This window comes from Thrips palmi, unplaced genomic scaffold (genome assembly GCF_012932325.1).
Source record: "Thrips palmi isolate BJ-2018 unplaced genomic scaffold, TpBJ-2018v1 HiC_scaffold_11, whole genome shotgun sequence".
NCBI lineage: Eukaryota > Metazoa > Arthropoda > Insecta > Thysanoptera > Thripidae > Thrips > Thrips palmi.
Genome location: NW_023144622.1, coordinates 4,752,381 through 4,778,345, shown reverse-complemented (window position 1 = coordinate 4,778,345; position 25,965 = coordinate 4,752,381). Strand labels below are relative to the sequence as shown.

Here is a 25,965-nt window from a genome sequence, read left to right as displayed (position 1 = left end):
GTCACTTCAGGGGCTCATGAGAGGGAAAAGTAGTAATGGTCAATAGTTCTGAAGATGTGGACTGTCTTCAGCAGAAGCCATCTGCATCCATTTATCTGTATCTATCCGCCTGTCTATCAGTCTTACTGTCTTTCTGTCTATCTAGTCTATTTTCTTTACTTCTTACATTTTGCTCAGTCTTTCTGCCCGTTTATTTGTCTATTTTCTTTTGCTGTTTCTTTCAATTTCTTTTCTAATGTCCTTCATTCCATTATTTTGCTTACTGGTTAGTTTTGCCAATCTTTTGTAGTGTATGTTCTTTTGCAATCTTTAGACCTGATTATTTAGTTCCATTAATAGTCTCATTTGTGGAAAATAATCAATTCTTCTAGGCCAGGACATAAAGTAAAGGGAATAATCTCCCTGTACCTTTTGAAGTTCTTGCTACAGTAATTAATAATTTTGTATAATCTTCTGATATCTTAAGTGACACTTCAACTATCCCAGATGCTGCCCACCCTGCTGCTTCATTTTTGTTGCTATGCGCTCCAGAGCAAGCAAGATTTTTTTCCGTGCTGGGATATCTTTCAAAATATAATTCTTATTGCTCTGAATTTTATAAAATGTCGCCTCATGTGCCATAATGTTTTGCCTTGCTTCTGATATTATGTTGCCGTTTTGCAAACCATGATCCTTTCCAGAATCCTATACCTGTGTTCTGCTACTCTGTTCTGTGTCTCCTCTCGCTGTCTGCTCTGTCTGTCTCTCTCTCTGACTTCCCCACCATCATTTTGCACTTTGCTTCCACAGACACTGACAACTATAAACTTATTTAATATATTTTCTGTTTACACTAATTCAACAATTATAACATTAATTACATATAGCAGTCACCGGTAAATAGGGGTTTGAATTTGGCTATCTTTGTTCTAAATTGTGTTAAGTGGTTATCTGCAGAAACTCACATTATTTCAATATGATGATTTGGTTTCTTCTGGTGGTGCATACAACAGAAGTGGTACTTCTTTAACAAGTTGCACTTGAATAACTTACCCCTAATAATTGGCTACATGAAGGTGTTCCCTCATACAACATGGAGGCATGCATGGCCGTCTTTACTTTCGTCTTCCAGTTTCTTTTCCTCCTTTTTTTCTCAAGTTTCTGATTGAACAAATTCAGGTGGATTTTTTTAGAACTTCAAATTAAAGGAGGAGTAGATCAGTCTTCTAATTTTAAAGGGAGAACTAAAGTAAACATACTTTGTCTTATATTTTTCCCATTTTTGTAAAACTTTAGTAGATGCCACCTGTTTTATGTTCAACACAATTTTGTTAGACAGTATTTACTTTCAAACCATTTCAGTAGATCTCCCTTATGCTAAATATTCTACATCCACCATGCATGCTTGGTACCTTTATTTTTATCTGTTGCTTCTCTTTTCTCTTTTCAATCTTGAAGTAAATTTGAGGAAAAGAGATTGTCCTTCTTTCATTGTTTAACTTAGTGATTATTTTTATTAATGAATGTTAGCACATTGTTTATTGCATCTCTGAACATTGAATTAATCTTAATTCATATGCACCTGTTCCATGTTGTAGAATATGTTCTACAAATTTATGAATTTATTTTAGCCTTTTACCATGAGTATGCTAACTTCAAGCATGCAGAACTAAGCATTTGCATTCTTAGTCAGTAGATATATGAATTGATGGTGAAGAAAAAGAGCAACTTTGTGACATTTAGCACTGATGTATTTTCTGTAAGGCTGCCAGTTCAGTTTAATTGGAGACAAATGTCAAGTGCGAACTGTACTTGAAAATATTTTCATGTGAAAGGAGAAAGTGTGGGTTCTTGAGAGGATAGAGAGAGACTGATGTTATGGTTGTCCCTAACTGAAGAAAATGTGCTGGAGCAAGCTCTGAAGATGGTCAAACTGGTTCTCTTGTGTCAGCTCAGAAGTGGAATGAACACACACACACCAAAGGGTTGTGCTTCTGTTTAACCTTCCTTTTTCAGAGTTCGAGTTTCGGAGACCTCATTTGAAAAGTTCTTTTTATCTATAACTTTAGTGAATAACCTGTATTGTAGATGGTGAATGAGTCTCCACTTCAGTGCATCCTTCCCCTTCACTCTAAGAGAGATATTTTATATAGCCCGATGTTTCACATTATGAGTCGATACTTGCATGTTGTCTTTGCAGCTTTTTGTAGAAAAGAGTGCATTTTATTTTACTTTTTGAATTCCAGTTAATTTTGAAAAGAAATAATTGTTTTGTCATTTCTGATGGTACCACAATGATTAAAGGAAGAAAAAAAATGCCACCAAAGCTTAGTTTTTGTACATGCTTCATGTGCACCAGCGATTTCATCCATAGCTTAATATGCATGTGCACTTCAACCAAATTTAAAGTCATTGAAGAGGAACATTTATCCTAGTCAATTCAGAAAATAACTGACTTATGCTTTGCAACTGCAACGTTTCAGCTTTTTCTTGTTTTAATTTTGCCAACTGTTATGTTTATTTTGTGCCACATCTTATGTGCAGCTTATTTTTCACTGTTGTATGTATTCATGACAACTTCTACATTTGGTTTGCTATTGCTTTATGTCTGTCCACGCCTGCTGCGCCCGTTGGCTCATCATCCATTGGTCACCCTGTTCCGCTCTGCTTGTGTGCCGCTGCCTGCCCTGCCCTGCCTGAATGTGATGCCATGCCATTCGATGACGCCACTAATAGCCTGGAGTCGCCATGTCAAATGTAGGCGCTCCACAGGATGTGGGCAAGAAGCGCTCTCGTGACCCAAGCGATGACATGATAATGGTACATTTATGCTTTGCGTGCTATCTTTATTTATTTTCATTTTCACCAAATTTACTGCGAATGGTTTTCTTATATGGTGCTTATGGGTCCACATGTGAGGACTTACCGCAGTCAATTTGGTTAAATTAGTTTTTAGTTACAAAGTACACACTTCAAGGGAACTAATCATATTTAAAATGTGTCATTATGTTGCAGTGCTTTAACTGCAATCTTTCAAATCTTTGTTACAATTTAAAGAAACGCTCCTGAGAAGTGTGTTCTGTATGCATGCCATTCCACTGCTGTATGAAATTTGTGTTAGGCTTGCTTAGGTGACTGGTACATATTATGAAATGACAATTTTGTAAATCAAATCTGGAATTTCTCTGGAAGGGGAAGAATGTGAGGCATCGTGATTTGGTTGTTTTTTTTCTTTTTCTGTTTTTGATTGAGTTAGTACGCAAGTAGCTGCATTTTATAGTTTAAGTTTCAATAAAATATATTTGTTGGAATAATTCTGTCAAATTTTGCTAGGCCATGTTCACAATCCAGCAATGTAACAACATTTTAATATTAACTTGAGTTTCAACTCTGTTACAAAATAGTCGAAAAATGACCATGTGAACAGTGAATGCATTAAGGATATTATTCAATTACTTGTGTGTCATGGGAATTGAGTATTTAGTTACTATATGTATCAGGACACAAATCCTGTTGCAAAATAATACCAGTCACAATAGATAGTAATTGCCTAGAATACAACTTTCATTAGCACTGCATTAGGAATCCGAGATAACAGCAATCACTTTGACCGTGTAGATTTGGTGGCATTGAGTTCTGTAAGCGAGCTTTGCTGTGAGAGCAAGGTGCATCTAAATGATGAGAAATCAACGAAACTGACATCAGATGTTATTGTTTTTTGTTTTACAGATGGATATGAAGTCAGTGGGATCATTCTACTATGAAAACTTTGTAAGTGAAGATGCTTTGTTGCCTGCTGGCCTACCAGCTATGCTGGCCTTGTCCTGCTGAATGCTGTGTTGTCTGAATTTAATTCTCCTTTAATGTCAAAACTGTAAAACATGACAAACATGGTTTTGTGCTGGCTTGTAAGCATGCCTTAAATTGCAAAGATTTCCCCCATTTTTTTCCTTAAAAGAAAGGTATAAAAGACATGCTTAAAAGTCATCACATGTCATTTATAAATTGTACTGTTCCATTAAATTTTTTTTTACTGACGACTGCTTCAGCTATAAAATTGATGTATATTGAAAGCTTCGAGGGAGTGGTAGAAACATTTTATATTGCGTGATCGGATGTACAGCTTGAGCAGCTAATAGCAGCAGATGTAGCTGATGCTGTAATTTTGTCACCTTGCAAGCTACCAATTTTTTTGAGAAAACTCTACATCAGAGCTCAGCTTACAGTGACTTTTTGCTGTTTTGAGGTTTTATCATTGTATGTACCACTTGGGAAGTATTGGTGTGTTTTTCATTGGTATTCGTGAGGAAAAAGAGGAAAGTGTGAATCAATTTTCTGTGAATCAAAAACATTTTTCTTCGAATGGAAACGGGAAGGGGGCAGTTCATTATGACATTGTAAACCACACTTTCAATTATTTTGATTAATTTTTTTTTTTCAAGAGTTGAGGGAAACAGAAATGGCAGCTACTCTGTGAAATGACCAGTTTTTTCGTACTCAGTGCTGAATGGCATGCAAGTTGCTTGAGAATGCTCTGTGCGTCGCCTCGCGTCGCCTCTTTCCAGCTACCCGTGCGGTGCCCGCGCGGTGCCTGTGCGCTGTGCGGTGCCCGTGCTTGTCGGCCGAGTGCTTGCGCCTCGCGCCACGGCCCATGGCCTGCGGCTAAGGCCCGTGGCCCCGCGCTCCCGCAGACCCGACCCCCCCGTGCTCATCCCCTGTTGGTGCTTTTGCAGGCCTTCCCCGGAATGGTGCCTTACAAGCGGCCGGCGGCGGACAAGTCTGGCCTCCCCATGTACCAGCCCAACACGACGTATCAGCAGCTGATGCAGCTGCAGCAGCCGTTCGTGCCCGTATCATGTGAGTACTCGGCCGGTCTGGCTCCACTGCCTGCGCTGCCTTCGCTCCCCCAGCTGCCTCCCCTGCCCCCCTCCGGCCCCCCAAGCTCCTCCAGCACCTCCTCGACGGCCAGCAACGAGGCTGGGAGCAAAGACGACTACCAGGAGAGTAGTGGAGGCGGAGGCGGGGGCACCTCCTCTCAGCCGTCCACCAACACGGCCACCACCACGACCTCCACCGCCCAAAGCTCTACTGCAAAGCCCTCACCTACCTCCTCCATGCCTGTATCCGCCGCCACGACGGGCCCAGTGCCGAGCAGTGCAAGCACTAGTGCAAGCAGTGTGAGTGCTTGCAGTGTGAGCGTAGCTAATCCGCTGACCGCCCTCTCCTACACAGGTGTGGCGCTTAACAAGCAAGCCGCACACCAGTCCAACCACAACCCCTCCCAGACCCCCGGGGCATCGCAAGCCGTGGTGGCAGCTGTACCCCGCTACCCCGCCAACCTCACCCAAATGTCCACCCTCTCCCAGCTGCCTCAGATGTCGACCATGAGCCAGCTCGGCCAGATGTCACCCATGTCTCAGATGAGCCAAATGTCTCAGATGTCTCAACTATCTCAGATGAGCCAAATGTCGCAACAGATGTCTCAGATGTCTCAGATGTCCCAACAAATGTCTCAGATGTCTCAGATGTCGCAAATGGGTCAGCTGGGAGCGGCGGCATCAAATCCCTTCCTGACCTTCAGGCCGCAACATCCCCAATTTTTCTCCCCCTTCGGAATGCTGCGCCCACAAATGTTCCCGTCTGCGGCGGCAGGCCAAGCCCAAGTTTCCCCTGTCTCCTTTCCCTTCCCCTCAGCCACTGGTGCAGCTCAGAACGCAGCGTCTACGCAGGGGCTTTTAGCCGCCAGTGCAGCTGCTCAGTACAACAGTAATAGTGTGGTGGTCCAACCTTACAAAAAGATGAAAACAATTTAATGTGCCTGACCAGCATGCCCACTTACAAACTAGCCTTAATTAATTAATGAGTTTGGATTCATTTCTAGTCAAAATTCCCCAACTTTTAAATATGAGAAAGCAAAAAAATTTTAAGAAAAATGGAATCAGTATTTTTTTTTTTTTTTGGCAAAGGGCTAAACAAACTGAAAATTTGACAAACTTTATGATATGTAAGAAGGGCTTGATATTGTGCGTTCTTGATGAACCGCGTGTCAGGCATGTGCCTCTGTGTGGTGACACACACAAGGTTGTACAAACAGACTGTCGCTGACTTTACTGTAAATATTTCAAAGAGAAATGATGTGTACCAATTTTACCACTTTACAAGATTTTTCAACTATAAATATATACAAATATATATATTATATATATATGCAAAGTAATATATAAATTCTTATTAATTAACATAGTGTAATGCTGATTGTGGTAAAATCAAAGCAAGTGGGAAATTCTTTTGATGTTAGTAATTGTACATGTGAGGGACATAAGATAAATTTTCTCCGTTGAGAATTTCTTTTCCGACACTATTAGTGTTCTCATTACCAAATATGTAGGCATTCTAAAGAAATAATGTGTGAATGAGTGAACACCAGTGACAGACAGCTGGTAGATGTTAGTGCTAGTTTGATAGGTGACTGGACTGTGATAGTGTGATAGCTCAAGAGCGTGCAGTGTGGACAAGTGTGGTGTACCATACTTTTTAAGTACCTGTTCTGCTCCCACTGTATGATCTAGGTGTTTTATAATGCTGCTTGATCATCCATAAGTCAATTAATTTGACTTGAATTCTGCGCATGCCAGGAAATGGGGGATCACTGATATGCATTAAGTAGAAGCATGGTACAACATTATACTATCAAACTTGTAGATTGTATTAGTTTATATTTCTGTGTTGTTGATTTTTCTCCTCTATCTTTCTCCCTGCTATTTGTCTCCTTTTCTGTGAATCTGTCTCCATCTGTCTGTCTTTCAATCTGTCTCTCTGTCCATCTTTCTTTTTCTTTATTTTTACCCATGAGCACACAACATTTCCAGTCTTAAAATCTCTAAGTTACCGCAGTGTTTGTTTGATAGGAAAGGAATTAGATTTGCAGTGAGCTTTATCCTTTTTGTTCTTGTTTCTATCTTTTAATGGCCACCTTACATTATTGTTTTATGCTGATTTTTATTTGCTATGACTAGAGGTGTGCCCTGTTGCCATACTGTTCAGAGTGTCTTTGTTGATTTTGCGCTCCTGGGTTAAGCAGCATTGGCCTCTATCTAAAGTGTGTATTTGTTAAAACAATCATTGTATGCTGTACGCCCTGACCATCAGTAGACTTGGTTCCTCCTGCAATGTTGTGGCTTCCTTCCCTGGTCCTTTTCCCCCCTGGCTCTCCTCTGCATCTTATCACCTTTGCTGGAATGTCCCGGGTGCAGGGACTAAAACCATTGTTACGCTCAGACAATATCCACCATCCAGTTGACTTGATAAATGATTTTTAGCTTTTAATTTTTAACGATTCTTGAAAACCAGTGCATGTATGTGATATTTAAGGCCTATATCTGTGTTAGATTCAGCTTATATCCTTGAATTACAGTTAGTTTAATGGGCGATGGGAGTAATAGGCTAGGTTTACGGTATTTCAACAAGGGATATTGGCTGTTGTCTGGGCTTCTCCATTGAGTCTAGTACTTTGTTCGTGTAGCTGCTTTTTTCCACTCTGTAGTGACGAACTGTATGTGTGTGCCTGGAGCCCAGACCTGACTCACTCCAACAGACCAGTCTTACTGATAGTGTGCAGTTCATTTGATTAGTGTTCCTATTATAGTAAACATATTTAACCCCTGAATAATGTTTAATTGGGAAAAAAGAATACTTTTAAAATTAACTGTTCTTGGTTCTTAAGATCCCAGATCTTAATGAGAGGTACCATTGAATATTATGATTCACACATTAAATGTTGTTTGAAATATTATATATAAAATTTAGTTTTAAAAGATAATGCCATGTTTCATTTTAAATTTGTTGAAAGTAAATGAATTTTTAAGTAGTGTGTAGGCACATTATTTTTGTTTATTGATGTTAATTTAATTTTCCAACCTTCTTGTTTTATTTGTTCAATGAATGGATATTTGCGTTTTTCAAAGTATGTTGTTGTGACTAAGGAGTACAGAGTAGGAGGAGTAGGAACGTTGTACTGTCAGGAGGTAGCAAAACTGCTTTGGACTTGAATTTGTTCGGTTGGAGCACTCTGACTAATCACACTCTGTCCGTTGCTATATCTTCTTTGTTTCCTGAATGTTCCCACCGCAGCACTTAGGCAGCAATCGCAAAACAGATCATTTAGTTTCAAATACTTGATGTTTTCTATTCTCGCATTTTTAGCAGTGCTTGTCATGTGCTTTTAACATTTTCGACAAGATGAAGGTTTGATTGATTCAAACTCCTTCGTATATTTATCGAACAACGCTTTATGAAACTGTTGCATGGCTTTTGTACTGAAAACAAAGCGGAATGCGGGTGTTGTGCTGTGTTGTACATTGTGTGATGTCAGAATGTTCCAGCAAGGGATAGTTCACATTAGGGGAGGATTTCAATTGAATGCAACAAAGAATATCAACTTTTTTTTTTGTCTAGCTTCATTCTCTGAGTATCAATAACAGCATCCCTCACCGTATTCTTTTACTACATAAACAATGTTGGAAATTTTGAACCAAGACGCACTTAAACCAATCATATTTAACATTTAGTGGCCCTTTCAGTGATCATTAAACTGGCACACCTCAAGCTGCTCTATTCTGATTTTGTTGAAAATTTTTTTTTACATTATATGTTTGTGAATATTTTTACTTTGGGCTGCTTCTGTCATATGCCGTAATACACTTCATTGATTGACAATGGTTGTCACTCTTACATTCCCTCGATGCAATATGAAAATGTCTTTCCTTCAAGTTGTGGTGGTTGCTCTTCCTTTCTCTGCTGTTACAGTTCTTCACGAACGAGTGCTTTTTCTATACAGCTGGCATTTTACATTTGCTCGTAGTCAATTATTATTGTCCGCTACAAAGACACCAATGCTGCCTTCTTTTTTTTAACTTCTACATATTTTCCCTAATTAGATAAATAGTCTGGTTTATTTCACATTCAACTAGGTGGCTTTTCTATGTGTCAAAGTGTGATGTAGTATGACACAAAAAATGAATCTTTAGCATCGCATGGTGAAATGTTGAGTGTGGCATATGCAGCAATAGAATTGTGGTATGACATGTGATTGAAGTTTCCAAACATGAGACTCTGTGCTTGGCATTTCTTGGACAGAGAGAGCTAAGTTCTGTCTCAGACCATTAAATTTTATAGAGCACAGCTTCACCTACTCCTCTCTCTCCCCCTTCTGTTCCAGCTCTTAATTTTTGTTGTCATTACCGGGTCCCTTTGTCAATGCTTTTCTGCCCACACTCCCAATAGTTCCTTTCCGTGCAGCACCTCCTTTACTTTCAGGCAGTTAGGATGACTGGCTTTAGTCCCTTTTAATTGTTTGGTATATCCATCATCATATGCAATGATGTTGCACTAAGTGCGTGCTGACTTAGCTAGTTCTCAGGTTCCGTAGTACACTGGAGGGAATGACGGCTTTTGCCATGCCAGGCATTTGTGAGAATGTGTGCCGCAAAAAAAGAAATTTTAGGAAAGTAAATGTTTACTTTTTATTTCAAGTATAAATATTCTTTTGATTTTTGCTTCATCTGGAGTGGCCTGAAATTTTTAGTGAGGAGTGTTTGGGAGCGTAGACGCCCTTGCCTGCAATGAGTGCATTGACACTCCCACTGCGAGTCCTGTTGACCCTGCAAGCCCACAAACACTCGACTGCTTTTAAGTTTGCATTCAATGAAAAATATCCCTGTGTGAACACTGCTTCATGCCCTGAGTGCGCTCAATGAGTAGTTGGTTTGGCATTGGGTAGCATTCACAACCAAAGTGCCTTCTGCATTGCGCTGTCCTGGTCTTAATGTTTTGTTCTACTTTTTTTAATGACTTTTTTTATTGAGACATTACATTATTATCATTACTTAAAGGGCAAAAAGAATGTACATCTTGGTTTTGGGTTGTTTTTAATTTCTCGACGATAAAATTATGGTCTGATGATGTGGCTGCCTGATGTGTCACGCTTATTTGCCATTCACATGTATACTCCTCTGTATGTACTTGCATACTGGATCTGTACTCCCACATTGATTGTGTTCTATGCTGTACTGTACTCTCCTTACATACTGCTCATTCTGATGTCTTGTAAAAAATGAAGATCATATATGAGGAGCAAGTTACTTATAAACACCAAACAGTATTTGTAATAATAATGCTTGAAAAATGCATGTTTATTTGTTTTATTAATGCTTCTATTTTTCTCACTCTCTGAAAACTTCTGTCCATCCCTGTTAGTAATCCCTAGCTGAAAATCCTCTCCTTCCCGCTCATTCCAGACTAGTGAGGTACCGATGATTTTGTAGTAAGGATGCTTTTTGCCTTCACTATTCAGTTGAAACACATTATGTTTGAATCATTCTGCTTTCAGTGGCTGGGCCGAAGGAGACTAAGCAAGGCTTGGAATTGTATTCATAACTTAAGAAAGCTTCTGCTCTTGTTCAATTCTGAGCTTGGGTGGGCAGTTACACTAGCATCCTAATTAATTGACAAGCGGTACCAGATTTGTCTTGGGTGTTAAACAGAATAAAGGTTGGATGGATTGTGGAACTGAGCGTAGACATCTTAAGCTGCTGAACCACATGCCAGATCACGCCAGCCAGCCAAGACACGCGACCCACACTGTGCATTGCCTATTCTGTAGTAATTACATTTTGCTCGCTCTCTCCAGATCCGCTTCATCATTCTTGACAATGATAAGGCCATTCCTCATGCTTTTTTTTAACTGACTTACCTCAATGCTTGAGCTTTTTGAAGTACCTTATTAACGCTTTATCTGTATCATGTGGACTCTATCCACATGCCCAGCTCACTTTCTAACTGGCTTTCACGTGAGTGAACTGTCTATGTTAGAGCTCTTTTCTGAAATTCTGTTTATTGCATAATGAAACTGACTGAACTCTGCATTCTCTGTGGAGTTCCCATTTATTCATATTTGTCAAATTTGTCTTCCATTACATTCTTTATTTTAGTATCCTTAATGTAATATGTGGTAGATTCTGTTTTTCGTTTGTGAGCTGGGTTTTGTACAGAATTTTCAAGTTATTTCAACTGCGAAGACAAGATACTTCCTACAAGCTGTTACATAAGAAAGCAAATTTAGGGACTGGAGAAATTGCTTATACAGTGCAAAAATGAATATAAAGACCCCAGCCCTGATAGTGATGTATTTTTAAAGGTTCCAGTACATATGCTTTTTTTGCTAACACATTCCATCCCTTATGCATCGTTCTTTCTTTCCAATAGCAAAAAAAAAAAGAAACAAAGTCAAATATACTTGCACTTGATGGTATAAAACTGAAGAACACACCTTTCTTGGAGCGTATTGTGTGCTTTATAGCGAACACATGCACACCTTTGGCAAACCTCTTAATAACTATGACTTGTTAGATGCTTCTCATTCTTGCTTATGTGAGCGATTTTCAGCTAAGTGCACTATCTTTCCAAGCAATATGTACCATTTTTCAGATTTTTTTTTTCTATGAATTAAAAATGAATGTCTTTTTATAAGCTATGCAACTGAGTTTTAATTATTAGGAGGTCTTGCCTCATGATGCCTAGGAAAAGACACAGCTCATGTTTCAGTGGCTATGCTACAGCTCTGCTAAATATAGATGCAACCAGGAGTCTGTTTGCTGTGAACACTGTGCATATTCTTTCTGTCTTTAACAGCCCTAGCGGGTTTGTTGTTATTGATGACTACTGAATTTGTGTGTGAAAGGAGTAGACATTCCTGCTACTGTAAGATGCCTCTTTGCTTTGTTTTTTGCCATGTTCTTGAATGCGGTGTTTGTAGCTGTATGCTGAGACCTGAGCTGGGTGCGGTGGAGTTGGAAAACACTTGCTTCGAAAATATCCTACTTACTCAGTTTCACAAGCCTCCATTTGGCCAAGCGAGGATCACACATTCGGCGAGACTTGGCGCAGATATTCACAATAACTCGTCCCTTAACGTACTACAAACACAGTATGAAAATATCTGACCAGATTTAACAGTGAATGGAACTAATTTGTTCCACAGTTTCCGTACTCTCTTGAGTGGGCTACATGAGCAGTGCAACTGCACGGGCAGCATCACTCCGGCCATCGGTACACCTCTAATCTGGCCCATGGAAGAGAGTTTTTATTTTTCAGTTCCCCGTGTTGTGTCCCTTCTTTGCGCTGCTGTGAAGCTTAGCGTTCGCTTCGCTGGCCATGGTGCACGTGGAGGTAAGGTCTAGAACTAACCACCCGCCCGCCCACTCTGCAGCCCACCGCAACCCACTACCCACTTCACAATCACCTTGGCTACCTTGAGCCACTTGTACTCGAACCTGACACCCTGTACCACACAGCCAGATGCCAGACCCATGGAACATGGAACAGTCTGCCGGGTAATAACGGGTGCTGGTTTACGTATATATCAGCATTTTATACTTGATTCTTGGGATACATATCGCTTGAGCTGCATCATGTGAAAGAACATCAGCATGCTAGCAAAGCATGTATGCGTAGATTTTATATAACTTTGTTTGCCACAGTTTCTTTTCTTTCCATGGTTGGATTCCAGAGCAGAATCCAGAATTTCATTCTTATTGAATACTGTCAGACTCCATTTAAGGGGATTACTGATGTTACATTTCAAAAGTTTTATTTGAGTTTGTTATCAAATTCTTTGAATGTTTGGTCATTTGGTCATTACAAACAGAATTTAAAGTTAATTATTGGACATTAAAACACATTAAAACAAGGAACAATTTTACACTTGGTGCTTTGGAGCAGAGTAAGTTACTCCTAAGCTTCCCTGCGTATATTTCACATGAATATGTTTAGCGTGTTATTCGCTTGTTTGGTTTGTGTGAGTGTGTGTGAGTGAGTGTGCGCAAGCGCATGCTGCCCTTAAGCTACTGTCTTCCCTCTCTTAACGTTGGCCTCCATTTTATGATTTTAGGTGTCTTCAGCTTCAGCTCGAAATTTGAGTCAATGCCTCTGGAAATGAACGTTTCTCTTGGCCCATAATAAAATTACAATAAATAATTAACATGTCAGTTATCTTTGTTCTGGATCAGGCAAAAAAAAAAGTTTTCACATTACCTTTATTTTGTTATTAATGTGCTGTGCTACCAGTGTAGCTTTTTTTAACCATTTGTCTGCAATCATTTCATTTGGATTACAGCAGGTTCATCAGTAAGCCTGCTTTAATATGTGTAAGGAATAAACAAGTCGTGACATTAAGTCACATTAAATCTAAGAGAAGGCATTATGTTTGCCTCTCATCGTCTACCACTTTGATTTTGCAGAAGTAGACATTATGCACACTATTCTTCTCAATCAGTTGTTCTGTCTAAGGTTGTGGAACTATTAATCCCTAGCCTGGCACATCTATTTCATAAAGCATGCTTTGTTGGATCCAGGTGTATGCACTAGTCTTTTCAAAAAGCTTGATCAACCATCGCGCAAGCTGAGCATTTGCTGATTGTTGCCGTGTGTAGTTTTGAAATGAAGAGATACATCCAGTTAATGCTAGCTGTCGATGCGAACAAAGTTGAGCTCTTTGCCGAGAGTTCATATATCAATGGCTTCAAAACCTAGCAAATGAACATAGCTTCAGAATTGTGGGGAAAATAAATTTCTCCTAAATGGATTAATAGTATTTTGGATTTTGAAAAGCCGTATTTTTTCTGGTGTGAATATACTTATTTCCTTTCAATGCTGTGACTTCCAAGTAGTCATTAAATGGTTGCTTTACCGTCAGAAGTGGATCAAAGGTATTATTTTCAAGTATCTATGATTGGTAGCATTGTGATTGTAACTTAAAACTTCCATGGCTTTTATCCCTTTCAGTGTTGTACCTTACCATTTCAGTGATCGGCCCTACTAAAACTGATGGCTCTTGTTGAAAGACAATCTTATTTTAAAATGCTTACGGGGAATCCAAACAGACCTGTTTGATGATGGATACAATGCATTGAAATTTCTTTCACTCTTGAGCGGCATGTTACTGAGTGGGATCTGGTTGCTTTAATGCATGCTCAAATTAATTTTGCCCTTTTCTTTTCTCTTGTGTTTATTTCTCTAATTTAACGGATGAGCCTGTGGCCACACCGGGCGGCAGCTTATTCCAGAAGTTGTATTATTTCAAGCTTGCCAGCTGCCTGTCTGTTTGTTTACTTGCCACATCTTACTGTGCGACTCTGCACACACCAATGCTGAATGGAACGCTCGCTCGAATGCTTTGTATGCCGCTGCTGCTGCTGCTGCTGCTGCATGGTGGGGCCGGCTCCAGCTTGCAGTCCTGCAAACGCTCCCTATGTGATCTACACTGACGACCAAGGACAGGTATTCTTCGACTTGTAGTATTCAATTCCGTCTACATATTTTACTTAATGAATATTTCATAAAATAATTTCTTATGCAAATTGTTTACTAAGGTTCACTGGAGGTTCATAAATTTTGAATGAGTAACCTCATGTCATTTTGCAATTACAATGAACTTAATTGTATGTTAAACAGCTAATCACGTGTGCTGTGCAAACACACACTGATTCTCTTCTTCCAGCACAGTAACGAGACGTCAGATAAGAAATATTCTCAAACTTTTTTAATCTTGTGGGGTCAACAGTTGTGCCTTTCTTTTTTCTTTTTCTTTTTTTTTTCTTTTAAGTAAAGAGAAACCTCCAAGTTTTGCTCTTGCAGTAATATTTTTTTTACTATATATTTTTAATATGGTTTTAAGATAAGTTTCCTATTGAATGAACAAAAGTTCATTGGGCTTGCTGCTCACTTTATATAGTTTGAGTCAGTGAGATTTAGTGCTCTTGCGGTTTTCGCCTTTGTTCCGTTGCATGCAGTTATTTTTTCCAGCAGCCATTTAGTGTGCATGTGCACCCACCACTTCTTTTGATGCATGTCTACATGAGAATCCTCATGATCTTCTACTGTAGCTATTTTGTTTGTTTTTTAACTGCCTCAAAATTTATTTTTTTACTCTTAAATTCTTTTTTTTGTTGTTGTTGTTCATTTGAATTTTGTCTGGATATTCAATCTTGCATGTGTTACGCTAAGTCTGCCTCAATAAAATTCTGTCAATTGTTAACTTTTGTTGTTGCATTTAATCTAAAATCAAATTTGAACCAATATTCAAATTAGAAGTCTGTTATTGGCACTCTGAGATATTAAAGTATATATGATGGGGGGGGTTACATATGAATGTGAGGAAAACTAAGATATTACAAATATAGTGTCTAATGTTATGTGGTTGGTTTAAGGCTAATATTTTTCCTCCAAGAAAGTGTCGCTCAATTAATAATATAAAATTATTTCTGTGTTTGTTTGCAGTTACTGGACACCCTCCCGGTGTGCCAAGATTTTAATCGGCAGCTTTGCAATCGAATGACTTGCAAATTTGTTCATCTTCAGGAAGGTAGGTTTCTCATGTTTCGCCCAAGTTTGATATTTCTGACAGCCTATGGTGCTCATGGTATTGTTTATCTGTTGCACAGGCTGTGGTGTGGAGGTGCGGGAAATGAGGGTCACAGTGTGTCGTGACGCAGCCAGGGGTCAGTGCAGCCGTCGGCAATGCAAGTTTTACCATATACCCATTGCATTGCCTCCAGCGAGCCACATGCAGACATGTGTGAATCCCTAACACTCAAAGCCTCATGAATGATAAGTTTAAACTAGTTCATGTGTTTTTGCCTGCCTTCCCACCCATCCTACTGACCACCAAACTGTTTTGTTTTGTTCATGATAATTGTTTGTTTTGTTGTTTATAAAACAAGATTTTTGTTCCAAGGGTATGTTCTTTACTATTATTATTATTATTATGGTTATTACAATTATTACTATTATTATCCTACCTAAACTGGTCATGCAATGACTCACTATATTATATATAAATATATATATGAATATATATATTTTTTTGTTTTATGTTTTAGTTATGATTGATTTTTAAGAAAGAAAAGTATCTCTCTATATGCAATGAGAACATAAATGTGAATGATATTACCCCTAGTTTGTTTGAGACTTGTGCATGTTATTTATTGTAGCACATCTAGAAAAACTATTGATCTAGTTTTGTATTTTATCATATTTAAAGAGAAGGTCTTTTTTTTCCTGTTTCTTTGTCACTAAGCAGTTGCCAGCTGGCAGGTTGTAATCTCTTCTCTGTATCCATTCACTCAAATCTCGTAAAAGACAATGATGGTATATTGTATCTTGAAGTATCTGTATCACAACTGGAAAGTCATATATTATTACATTACTTACTTCGATATGTTTGCCTTAGGTATAATCAAGCTTGATGGAAAGTTCTGAACTGATTAAGATTTTTACTCTTAACATGCACACAAGGGCAGATGCCAAGCCTAGTTCTCATTGCATTACTTAACCGTTGAGGGGTTAGTTCTCTATTCAGTGAAAATGTGTCGTGAAATATTTAGTGAGTGAAAGAATGGATCAAACTGCCATTCACAGAAAATGAGAGGTTTCTAATTGTTTTTGCCATGTTATCTTGATATTTGTATCATAATGAAAATAGAGAGTTGTGTTCTCTTCTTTTTATATATATAAATATATATGTTTTGTTTTAAAAATATCTTTCATTTGGGCTTGTGGAAGTTTAAAAAAAATACAGCACTTTAGGTATTAAGGAGTTTATTTGACCATCAATCTGTTATATCTTATGTGGTTCTTTGTCTGGGAAGGAACCAAGACCGATGGAGATGAAACCATCGGTTTGGATACATCTCACTGTGCAACGATTTGGCAGAATCTTTTTCTGCTCACTACATCATTACATCCAAATTGTTACTGTTAGGTGTTGATTTTTGCCGTCTTAAAGTATGTCCTTAAAGAAACGAATTTTAAGAGAAAAATGAAAATGTTTTTATTTCTTAGGAAGGAAAACTTTTTCTCATATTTATGATGTTGCAACAGTGGAGTTTCTGTCAAGCGTCGCCAGAAAGTGATCTTGGTTCTAGTCAATTGAAAGTGTGAGGGCAGGCTGTACAGAGTAGACATTAAGAACTAAAGAACAAACAAACAAACAAACCATGGTACTGACCAACTTGTAAATTGAAGACTATAGGTAGCTCTCTTAATGTGGTATCAACCTGTTGACTGCCTGCACCTTCCTTGCAGATTTTACCTCTCAGACGTCACAAAAAAAAGTGCCACATTATTTCCCCTTTTGCTTTATTTTAAGGAGAACAAAGTGTCTTTTATATGTCTCATTTTGTTTCTGATTTACGAGTGGTCGTTGAAAATTTAAGTGGTTTGCGCTGATGTGCAACAAAGCACTATTTACCAAAACATTCTGTATGTGATTTCTCACATACCTTTTGATTTCATTTCATTGTATCCTTCCAGAACTTAGTATGCGTACATCTACGCATCTTTTCCCAAAGTGATAAGCCATGTATTTGCCCTATGAAAAGGCACCGACAGTGATAAATAGTAACACTTATACACAATAAAGGTTTGTTGTTGATGTGAATGTGATATCCTGTACTGGACATTGAGGTATGTATTTTTATCTATACTGTTTCAAGATAAGTGTATGAGAAAAAGTTAATCCTTTTTGTTTTCTTCTTTGTCAAACATCCAATGTAAAACACTATTTCTTTCATCCTTATTAAATTTGTATAAAGCTACTTAGCCTATTACAAACCTAATAATGAAGTCATTTTATGTTTGTATGTATGTATTTCTCTTTGAAATTGCTGGGTTTGGAGTCAAACTATATGTTGGGTGCAGAGACTAAACAATTGATCGCCATGACGACATGTTAGGGATGCGAGTCAAGAGGTGGCAGGCAATACAACAGTGACCTAGCTTTATGCCTTCCCTCCTTCCCTGGTTAGTTTAGACTCACTGTCCTTTGCCATTACCACCTCACCCATTATCAGGACGTTTAACCCTCATCTGGTGAACTGTTAGTATTAAAGTTTGACACTGCTGTTTCTTCATAACTGCTTGTTGTCATCACCCCATTACATTCACACGTTGTGTGTTACTTCTATCCATCTGCTCTCACATTCAACTGCAATCCTCTTGGAATGTGACAATGGCCCATAAATAATATGGTTTTTATGAATATTGTTAATATTATAATTACATTATATGTAATCAGTAACAAAGTAATCTGGCCCTAGAAGTGACTAAACACAGTTCTCAAGTCGAATGCTCAGGCAATCTAGCATTCCTACAATAATATGGGATTCCGAATGTTATGGCCTAAAATACTATCTGTGGTTGTGAGTGAATGTGTGCATGGTGCATGAAGGGCTCACTGCAACCAGGGAGCTTCTAGTGGGCCATTGCTGAGCCATTACTCTAGCAAAAAGCTTGACTGGACACCCTGCGCGCTGGGTCATGCAGGCAACAAGAAAGAAATAGGTTTAGCTTGGATGCTTATTCCCATGGTTAACAAAATATATGGATTCTACCCTGTCCATTTCTATTGTATCTAACTGAGAATGTGCTTAGCTTGTACTCTTACATTATGATAGCTTATCCTGCATGTTTCTATTAGTATACGCATACTCCCATTGTAGCTGGTACATTAGGTCCATATTTTGATGTTAGTTGAATCTCACTGTTGTGGGCTGGACGGACAGCAAGCAGTTAGGACAAAACATTTAATGCCAGTCTTTTATTGACTGTTTTCCTGGGGATCATAAGATATTTACTAACATCACTTTACGCGAGATCTTCACTAGCCATGTCATTTTAATAATAATGGCGAACCTGATTTATGGTTGCCTGCTTCATACAAGATCCCCTAACAGCGCATTTGCCAGTCTAAGCTCTGCTTCCAACTGGTGTATTTGCTGAACTGCTGCTGCTCCCGTTGCTTCTGTTGCTTTGAGCTGTTCAGGTACAGAAATATCACATTTTTAAAAGTGTTTGTAAATACTGTTGAGGAAAGTATTTAGAGTTTCTTTGGTTGTGCATTTTCAATCATGTCTTTCTTCAATTCATAGTAATGGAAAAAGTCATGCTTTGCTTGATCTGCAGTTATAGCTTAGCTAGCAATCTTTTTAGAGACGTTATCTTCAATTATTTGAAATAATTAGACTTTCGTCTCCCTAAAATTTTCTCTGGAATCTTGCTTTTAGCTTCTCTGCCCATGTCAATGGTCATCTACAACCTCTATTGTCAATATTTCTGGCTTACTGTATGACATCAGCGTAACTTTCCATGGGTAAAATTAGTGTTTTCAATATTGTCATTGTTCCATTTAGAAATTTGTATAAACTTTTAGTGATTGCTTGTGTTGACTTTTGTTTTGTTATGGCTTGGGAAACTTCCTTACGCCTTCTAATAATGTTAAACTAATTTTGCCAGAAAGTGTTGATGCAATTAGCTTTGATTCTTACCCATGGACTGTGTTGTCATCTGGTGCTGCCGGCGTGTGCTAAGCGCAGAAAGCTGCATAGGTCATGCACATAAAATGCGATGCTTATGCCCCTCCAACTTGAATGCCTTGCATTCCAACTTACATTCACTTCATGTAAGCATCTGTTTGTCTCCTTAATGGTTGGGCTGCTAGGGTGTGTTGGGGCTGGCTTGCTTCACACTTCTTGCTTATTTCTTGAAAGTGCATAGCCATGCCAAAAAGCCATGCTAAGCATTACAAATGGTTTTTGATTTTACGTACAAACCCTTTGTTTATTAACTAACTAAATTGAACTGTCTAAAACTTTTCCTTAAACTTTAATGGTTGTGTGGTGCGAAAGTTTAAATGTGCCTTTCCCAGCCCCTTCCCCGTCCCAAGAATACCGTTCAGGAGACTGTTTGCAGGAAGTGATCTGAAGCGGCTACTAGTGTGGGTCGCTCCTTTTGCTGTGCAGAACCGCACAGTAACAAACCCTGGACTCTCTGCCGTAGGCTGGCCCTGGCCCAGTGCTCTGGCCCAGTGCCAGTAAAACTAGTTGAATATATTTTTGAAAGACCAGATGTGTGACGTGAGCCAAAGCACGCCACGCCCGTGATCCTGCAGTTAACATGACAGTGGCTCAGTATTTTCTCATTTTATCAATTTTGTGATATTTTTAGTAATGGATGATTGTTATTTAAGTCTCACTAAAATAACCAATACTTGTACCTTGTTATGTTATTGTTAGGGATTTACTTTTACAATATTAAAGATTTGATTATTCAGGAACGAGGAGAAGCCAGAATGGTGGGTGTGAGACTGTTTTATTTTTGAAATAATTAAACATATTATAGTATCTATATTATGAAATAATATTGCTATAAGAAAATATACTATGAGTACATATGTGTGAGGAAGTTATGTGTGTTTGGTCGGTTTTCTCCTTGTTGTTGAATAACTTATCACAAGAAACTACATTTTAGTAAGTGTGTGACTTATGTCATACCAGGACACAGTGAGTAGAGCCAGTTAGGAGAGGCCTGTCAGTCGTTTTTCTTTATCCTTGTGTCTTTTAAATTAGGTCTCTTTCTTCCCCTATTTTTTCTTTTTCTGATGTTGATTCCTTAGAGAAGTGTTAAGCTCCATGTTAAATTTCAGAAAACCCTCTGAGAGGGGGGTGCCTACTGCCTCCTGGCACACCCACTGTGTTTCTATTCGTGTTGAATGAGAATATAATAACAAGATAGAAGTGATGTAATGGGATTGCAAAAAGCAAAACTTTTGCAAAACCTCCCTTCTTTTTTTTTCCTGAGTAAAGTAGATAATAAACAATGCAAAAAAAGAGATGAAATGGACATCTGTGTTTTAATTATGATTAATAAAACCTTGCCCAACCACCCACACACCACACTACTGACGACCTCCTAGTCGGTGAGTCTCACGCCCCGCCCGGCATGGCCCGAGGGAAGACCACTGGTGGGGGTGCCGGCCGCCAGAGGGCGCACAGCGCGCGGCGCGCAGGTCGGCCAGGCGAGGCCGCAGCTGGCCGCACCGCAGCGCTTGGTACCGCCACCGCTCTGGACGCGGGCAGCGCGGGCTAGCGCGGGCGGCGCGCTTCGGAGTGGAGCTGCGGAGTGGAGGGAAACCCTAGCGGCTCGACGGAGAGTGGCTTGAGCGGCGCACTGACTGAGTGCCGAGAGCGGGGACCGGGGAGATGGACCAGCAGTGCCAGTAGCCCATCAGAGCCGCCGAGACGCACAGCGCGCACAGCGCACCGTACCGGACTGGCGGACTCGGACTCAACGCGCGGCAGTGGCGGCACCGGTGTCGCTTGCACCTTGCTCCGCGTTGTTCCACGCAGTGGAGGTGCCGGCCTCAGTGACAGTGCCGACTGGAGCCGCGCTGGAGCTTGGCTGGAGCCTCCGAGGAAACACCGACACTAACAGCGCCAAAGACCGTGAGGACCGCAGCACCAGGACGGCGCGTCCTGCACGCCGAGGAGTAGTGCGTCCTGCACGCCAGAAGCCGAACGGTAAGTCGGGGAGGCATTAGTTGGACAGAGACAGAAAGGCAGAGCCGGGCCAAGGACAAGGACGCACGAGCGATGGCCACCACAGCGTCCGCGGTGCGATGGGTACTTGAGAAGAAGAATCCTTCCGCGAGTCTGCCGCGGCGGCAGCTCACGTTCGCTGATTCCGCGCATCGCTGTCGCCGCTCTGTCTCTCTCGCACTCATGGGGCGTCCCGTGCAGGCGCGAGAGAGACAGAGCGACGAAAGCGCTCCGTGTGGAATCAGTCTCCAGTGGCGGCACTGAACTTTTCGTCCGAATAATCCAGGCAGGGGAAACAGTTTTCCATTGCCTTCGGATCCAGGGGCTTAACCGTTCAGGAGAAAAGCGGGGGAAATTTCCCGACAAGACGGGAATTCTGGGAGTGAATACCGGAGGGAAGTCCAGAGGGAAGCCCGATAGGGGCGGGGCTGAGTTCTCATCGAAATGCGGGAAAATTTGAACCGACCAAAACGGGTGCATATCTTTTTTTTTTTTCGGAGTGTAGATGGATTAGTTTAGTGCCGCCTTCAACAACCTGCTCAGGCCCTGCGCCGGGCTTGGTCCTGGCTTGGTCTAGCGCTGGCTGGCGCGCTGGCGCGGCGCCTGGACTCTAATGGGTGCGGGGAGGACGGAGGATGACGGCGAGGTGCCTTTGCCTTTCACTCAGTGCAGTGCATTGACCGAGGTAGGGCACTACGGGCGCACTGGCAGACTGGCACACTGCAGGCCGGTGGAGGGGGCAGGCCGGCCAACCGCGAACCAGGGAAACCAGGGCAGGTTGGCAATGCCTCGTCTTAGCGCGGCCGGCACGGCCTCGCCGCGGCCTACGACGTCCTTCGGCATGTCGCCGGCTGAGTGCCGCTGGCCGTCGCCGAGGCAAACGACGCACGTGTTTGACTTGGCCCGCCGCAATTTCTCAATTTCTCCCAGTCATGTCCTCGTTCCTCGTTTGAGAGGCTGGTGCACCTTGCGGTGCGCGGTGTGGTGGGACGCCGCCGTGCGGCTAGGAGAAAAGGGAGCGCGACGCGATACGGCACGCGGCACGCGGCGGACAACAGTGCTTTCGTCGCTCTGTCTCTCTCCCACTCGCGGGGCGTCCCGTACGCGTGCGAGAGAGACGGAGCGACGGAGCGTCGCGGCGAGTGTCTCTTTTCATGCGATCGTAACAACATCCCGGCGATCAGCGGAACTGGCACTCGATCCCTTCCTTTAGCACCTTTCGCTCCGCCGAGCTGTTAGTGCCCGCCGGGCGCGGCCGCGCAGGCTGGGCAGGCCGGGGCACAGTGGGCCAGAAGACCGGTGGAGGTGGCCACAAGACGCGTTTTGCGCTCTAGCGTTGCTAAATGGGACTCGAACCGAACGTGTGACCCCACCGATGGATTCCTCGTTCGAAGAGCAATCCATTGATGGGGTCACACGTTCGATTCGAGTCTCATTAAGCGACTCTGGAGCTCAAAACGCGTTGAGAGTTTTGGCCGCCTCCACCGGTCTTCTGGCCCACTGTGCGGGGTCCCCGGGACTCCCTACACTCCCCGGGGAGGTCCTCCAGGTCTCGGGAGCGACGAGTCGACGAGCCCCGTGAAAGTTGTGGAGCGGAGGAGTAGAGACGGCGGGGCGCGCGGGGCGTGCGGGGCGGCTAGGCTGGTCCTCTGGTCCTTCCCTCGGCCCTGCAGGCCCTGCTCGGCCGCAGCCTGCAGCGCGCCACGCACCGCCACTGCAGGACCAAAACAACAACAAACCGGACGGACGGACGGGAGGTTTGTTCCGGACGGGACGCGGAAACGAAACCTGTTGGGAATCCATGAATGGTGAACTGGCGCGGCCCGTCGGGAGGGGGCCCTGCTGCAGGGCGGTTTACAGGTGCGTCACCAGGCCGCAGTGCTTCTCTCTCGCACCTCTTCGGCTCGCCTCGTGAGTGCGAGAGAGAGAGCAGTTTAGACTAATTGCGAAGGATGGTTTCGCCGCTCTGTCTCTGTCGCACTCGCACAGGACGCCGCACGGAGACAGAGCGACGAAACGGTCGTTCGGAATGGGGCTAGGCAGGCCAGGCAGGCTAGGTGTGGCTAGGAGGCCCTTGACGTAACGCCCGGACGTTATCGGCCGAATCAGGCAATCAGCGCGGCTGGACGCTGGACCGGGCGTCCATTCCCGGCGCTGGAATCCTGGAATCCTGGAAAGTCTCCCTGGTCCTGGCATCGCGGGGGAAGGGGGGCACCGCTCCCGCGCTCGTGTGTGACTGCGGGAGGGACGCGCGGGAGGGCCTTTCCAGTGTGCCTCCGCGCGCTAGGTGGACGGCGCTGTCGGCGCCAGGCTGCTGGGTCTCTAAGCGTCCGGTCCTAGCCTCGCCTAGAGAGCCTCTAGCCTCGCCGGCAGGGCCCTGCCCCTCGTGGGGCTCGCCGAGCGCTTTCTAGCCGCCTCGCCAGGCAAGCGTCAAGCCCCGCCGTGGTCCCGTCGCCTAGCTCGCCGGCGCTGCGCTATCCTCCATTCCGGCATCGCCTGCCCGGCCGCCCCGCCCCGCCCCGGCCGCCGATCCACTGGGATCGACTACCAGAGCCGCCACAAGGTCGCCGGCTATGTACGGCCGCTAGGGCACGCACGCGCACCGCGTAGCACCGCGTAGCACCGCGTACCCGCCACTCCAGCAGGCTCATTTGCTGTCTCTCTCGCTCGGACGCGCGCCTTGACCGCGGGAGTGACAGAGCGAGACAGACGAAAGCGGTGCCGAGAAGCAGGTCATGAGTGGCGTCCGCTCGTCCGCGTTTCCCCCGCCTTTCCGCGTCGCGCCGCGGTCGCGGTCAAACGGCCGCCATTGTCAATGCGACGCGACACGCTAAAAAGAGAGACGGATATTTTAACTTCGAGGTGCGGATATCGACTGCGACGTCAGGACGGGCCTTGCTCGCAGACGACGCTCTATCTCTCTGGCACTGCCCGCGAGGGGGCCTGGTCCTTCCCTGCGCCACGCCATGGCGGCAGCCGCGCGCTCCAGGGCCGCGCATTTGAGTCTCTCGCAGTCCTTGGCGGCCGCGCCGCGCAGCAGGGTGATGTCGCTCTGTCTCCCTCGCACTCACGGGGCGCGCCGCGGTGCCGCGGGGGTGCGAGAGAGACAGAGCACGGCTGACCACCGGCTCCTCGTTGCAAATGTGATTGTGGTCGGGACGACACGGAGACCAAGGCGCTGCCGACCGCGGCGACGGCCTTTCCATTTCGTTTCAAACGGGACGGAAACACGACGGTAAAAGTAAGAATTTCGAGTGTTTTTCTACTGCTGCTGCGTGGTGGGGATGCGGCTGGGCGCGCGTGCTGTACAGTGCGCAGTGTACAGTGCACGTTCCCACAGCCCTCCATCAGTGTGTCGGCCGTCGCGTCAGGCCGACGCCGCCGACAGACGGAGGCAGACGACGCGGCAGGACGGGACACGACGGTCACCTCAGAACGGTGCCAGGGCTGTGGGGTCCATTCTTCTGCGGGTGCCACGGACCGGCTCGCGGCGCCATCGCGTGTTGCGCGTCGGCCCCTCGGTTTTACGGCCTTTTACTATGCCACCACACTGCAAGGCCTTGCGCAGTTCGAACCCGGGGGGCGGAAGGCGTAAGTGGGGCGGCCTCGCACTCCACCAACCACCATCCGGAGACTTTTCTCTAATTAGCAGTGTAGCGACCGGAACACTAGACCAGCGGCCAGTCGGTTCGTTTTGCGTGTGGAGTGTGCACGCTCATTCCGGACAGTGTCTCTCTCGCACTCGCGGGGCGTTTGGTACGGGTGCGAGAGAGAGACGCACAGTGGGCCAGACGACAGGTGGAGGCGGACAAAACTCTAGACGCGTTTTGAGCTCCAGAGTCGCTAAACAGGCCTCGAACCGAACGTGTGACCCCATCAATGGATTCCTCGTTCGGAGAGCAATCCATTGGTGGGGTCACACGTTCGGTTCGAGTCCCATTCAGCGACTCTGGAGCTCGAAACGCGTCAAGAGTTTTGTCCGCCTCCACCGGTCGTCTGGCCCACTGTGAGACGGCGCGACGAAAACATGAGGTCTAATCACTCGTTGTGATTAATCATCGTCACCACGCGTGTACGGGGACTGCTGCAGGGGGATTCTGAACTGTGCCTCTCTCGCACTCGCGGGGCGCCTCGCGGCGGTGCGAGAGAGACAGAGCGACGGAAGCATTGTTCGGGATCGCTCTGCAGTAGGTTTTTCGGGTGGGGAAACCGGTTGGAGTACGTCATCGTGGCAATCACGCGGCAGGGAGTACACGCCGAACATCACGCGCGGTGCGCCGCGGCGGCGAGATGCACCCGAAATCGGAATCCCGACGGGTTCCCGTCCGCTGCCCGTCGCTGTACTGTCTTTGTTTGCTCGCAGGAAGCCTCCCCCGCGGTGCGCGGCGCGGCGCGGGCGTCCAGGGTGGGCGTCGCGGGCGTCGCGGGCGTCGCGGTGCGGCCCTAGCCGGCGGCGCGTGGCGGGGACGGGGACGGTGACTCTAGGCGGCGCCGTCCGGAGAGACGCCGCGGAGAGAGTCATTCTGTGAGTCGGTGCGACGTGCGGCGCCACGGCCTG

General features: G+C 43.9%; 1 protein-coding gene across 16 annotated transcripts in view; it reads left to right on the top strand.

The window, feature by feature from the left end:
- Positions 1–20,712, top strand: part of LOC117639572 (muscleblind-like protein 2) — a 104,602-nt gene extending 83,890 nt beyond the window's left edge. For 5 of the 16 annotated variants that reach the window (XM_034375384.1, XM_034375376.1, XM_034375378.1 and 2 more), the window contains 3 exons: positions 2,716–2,799; positions 3,709–3,750; positions 4,713–10,181. In XM_034375384.1, the coding sequence (XP_034231275.1) occupies positions 2,716–2,799; positions 3,709–3,750; positions 4,713–5,792 (1,206 nt within the window). In that variant the 3' untranslated portion in view covers positions 5,793–10,181. Of the gene's footprint in view, positions 1–2,715; positions 2,800–3,708; positions 3,751–4,712; positions 10,182–15,312; positions 15,398–15,476 lie in introns of those variants that run through there. The other 11 variants (XR_004587374.1, XR_004587376.1, XM_034375380.1 and 8 more) reach the window with 7 other exon arrangements.
- The last annotated feature ends 5,253 nt before the right edge of the window (positions 20,713–25,965 follow it).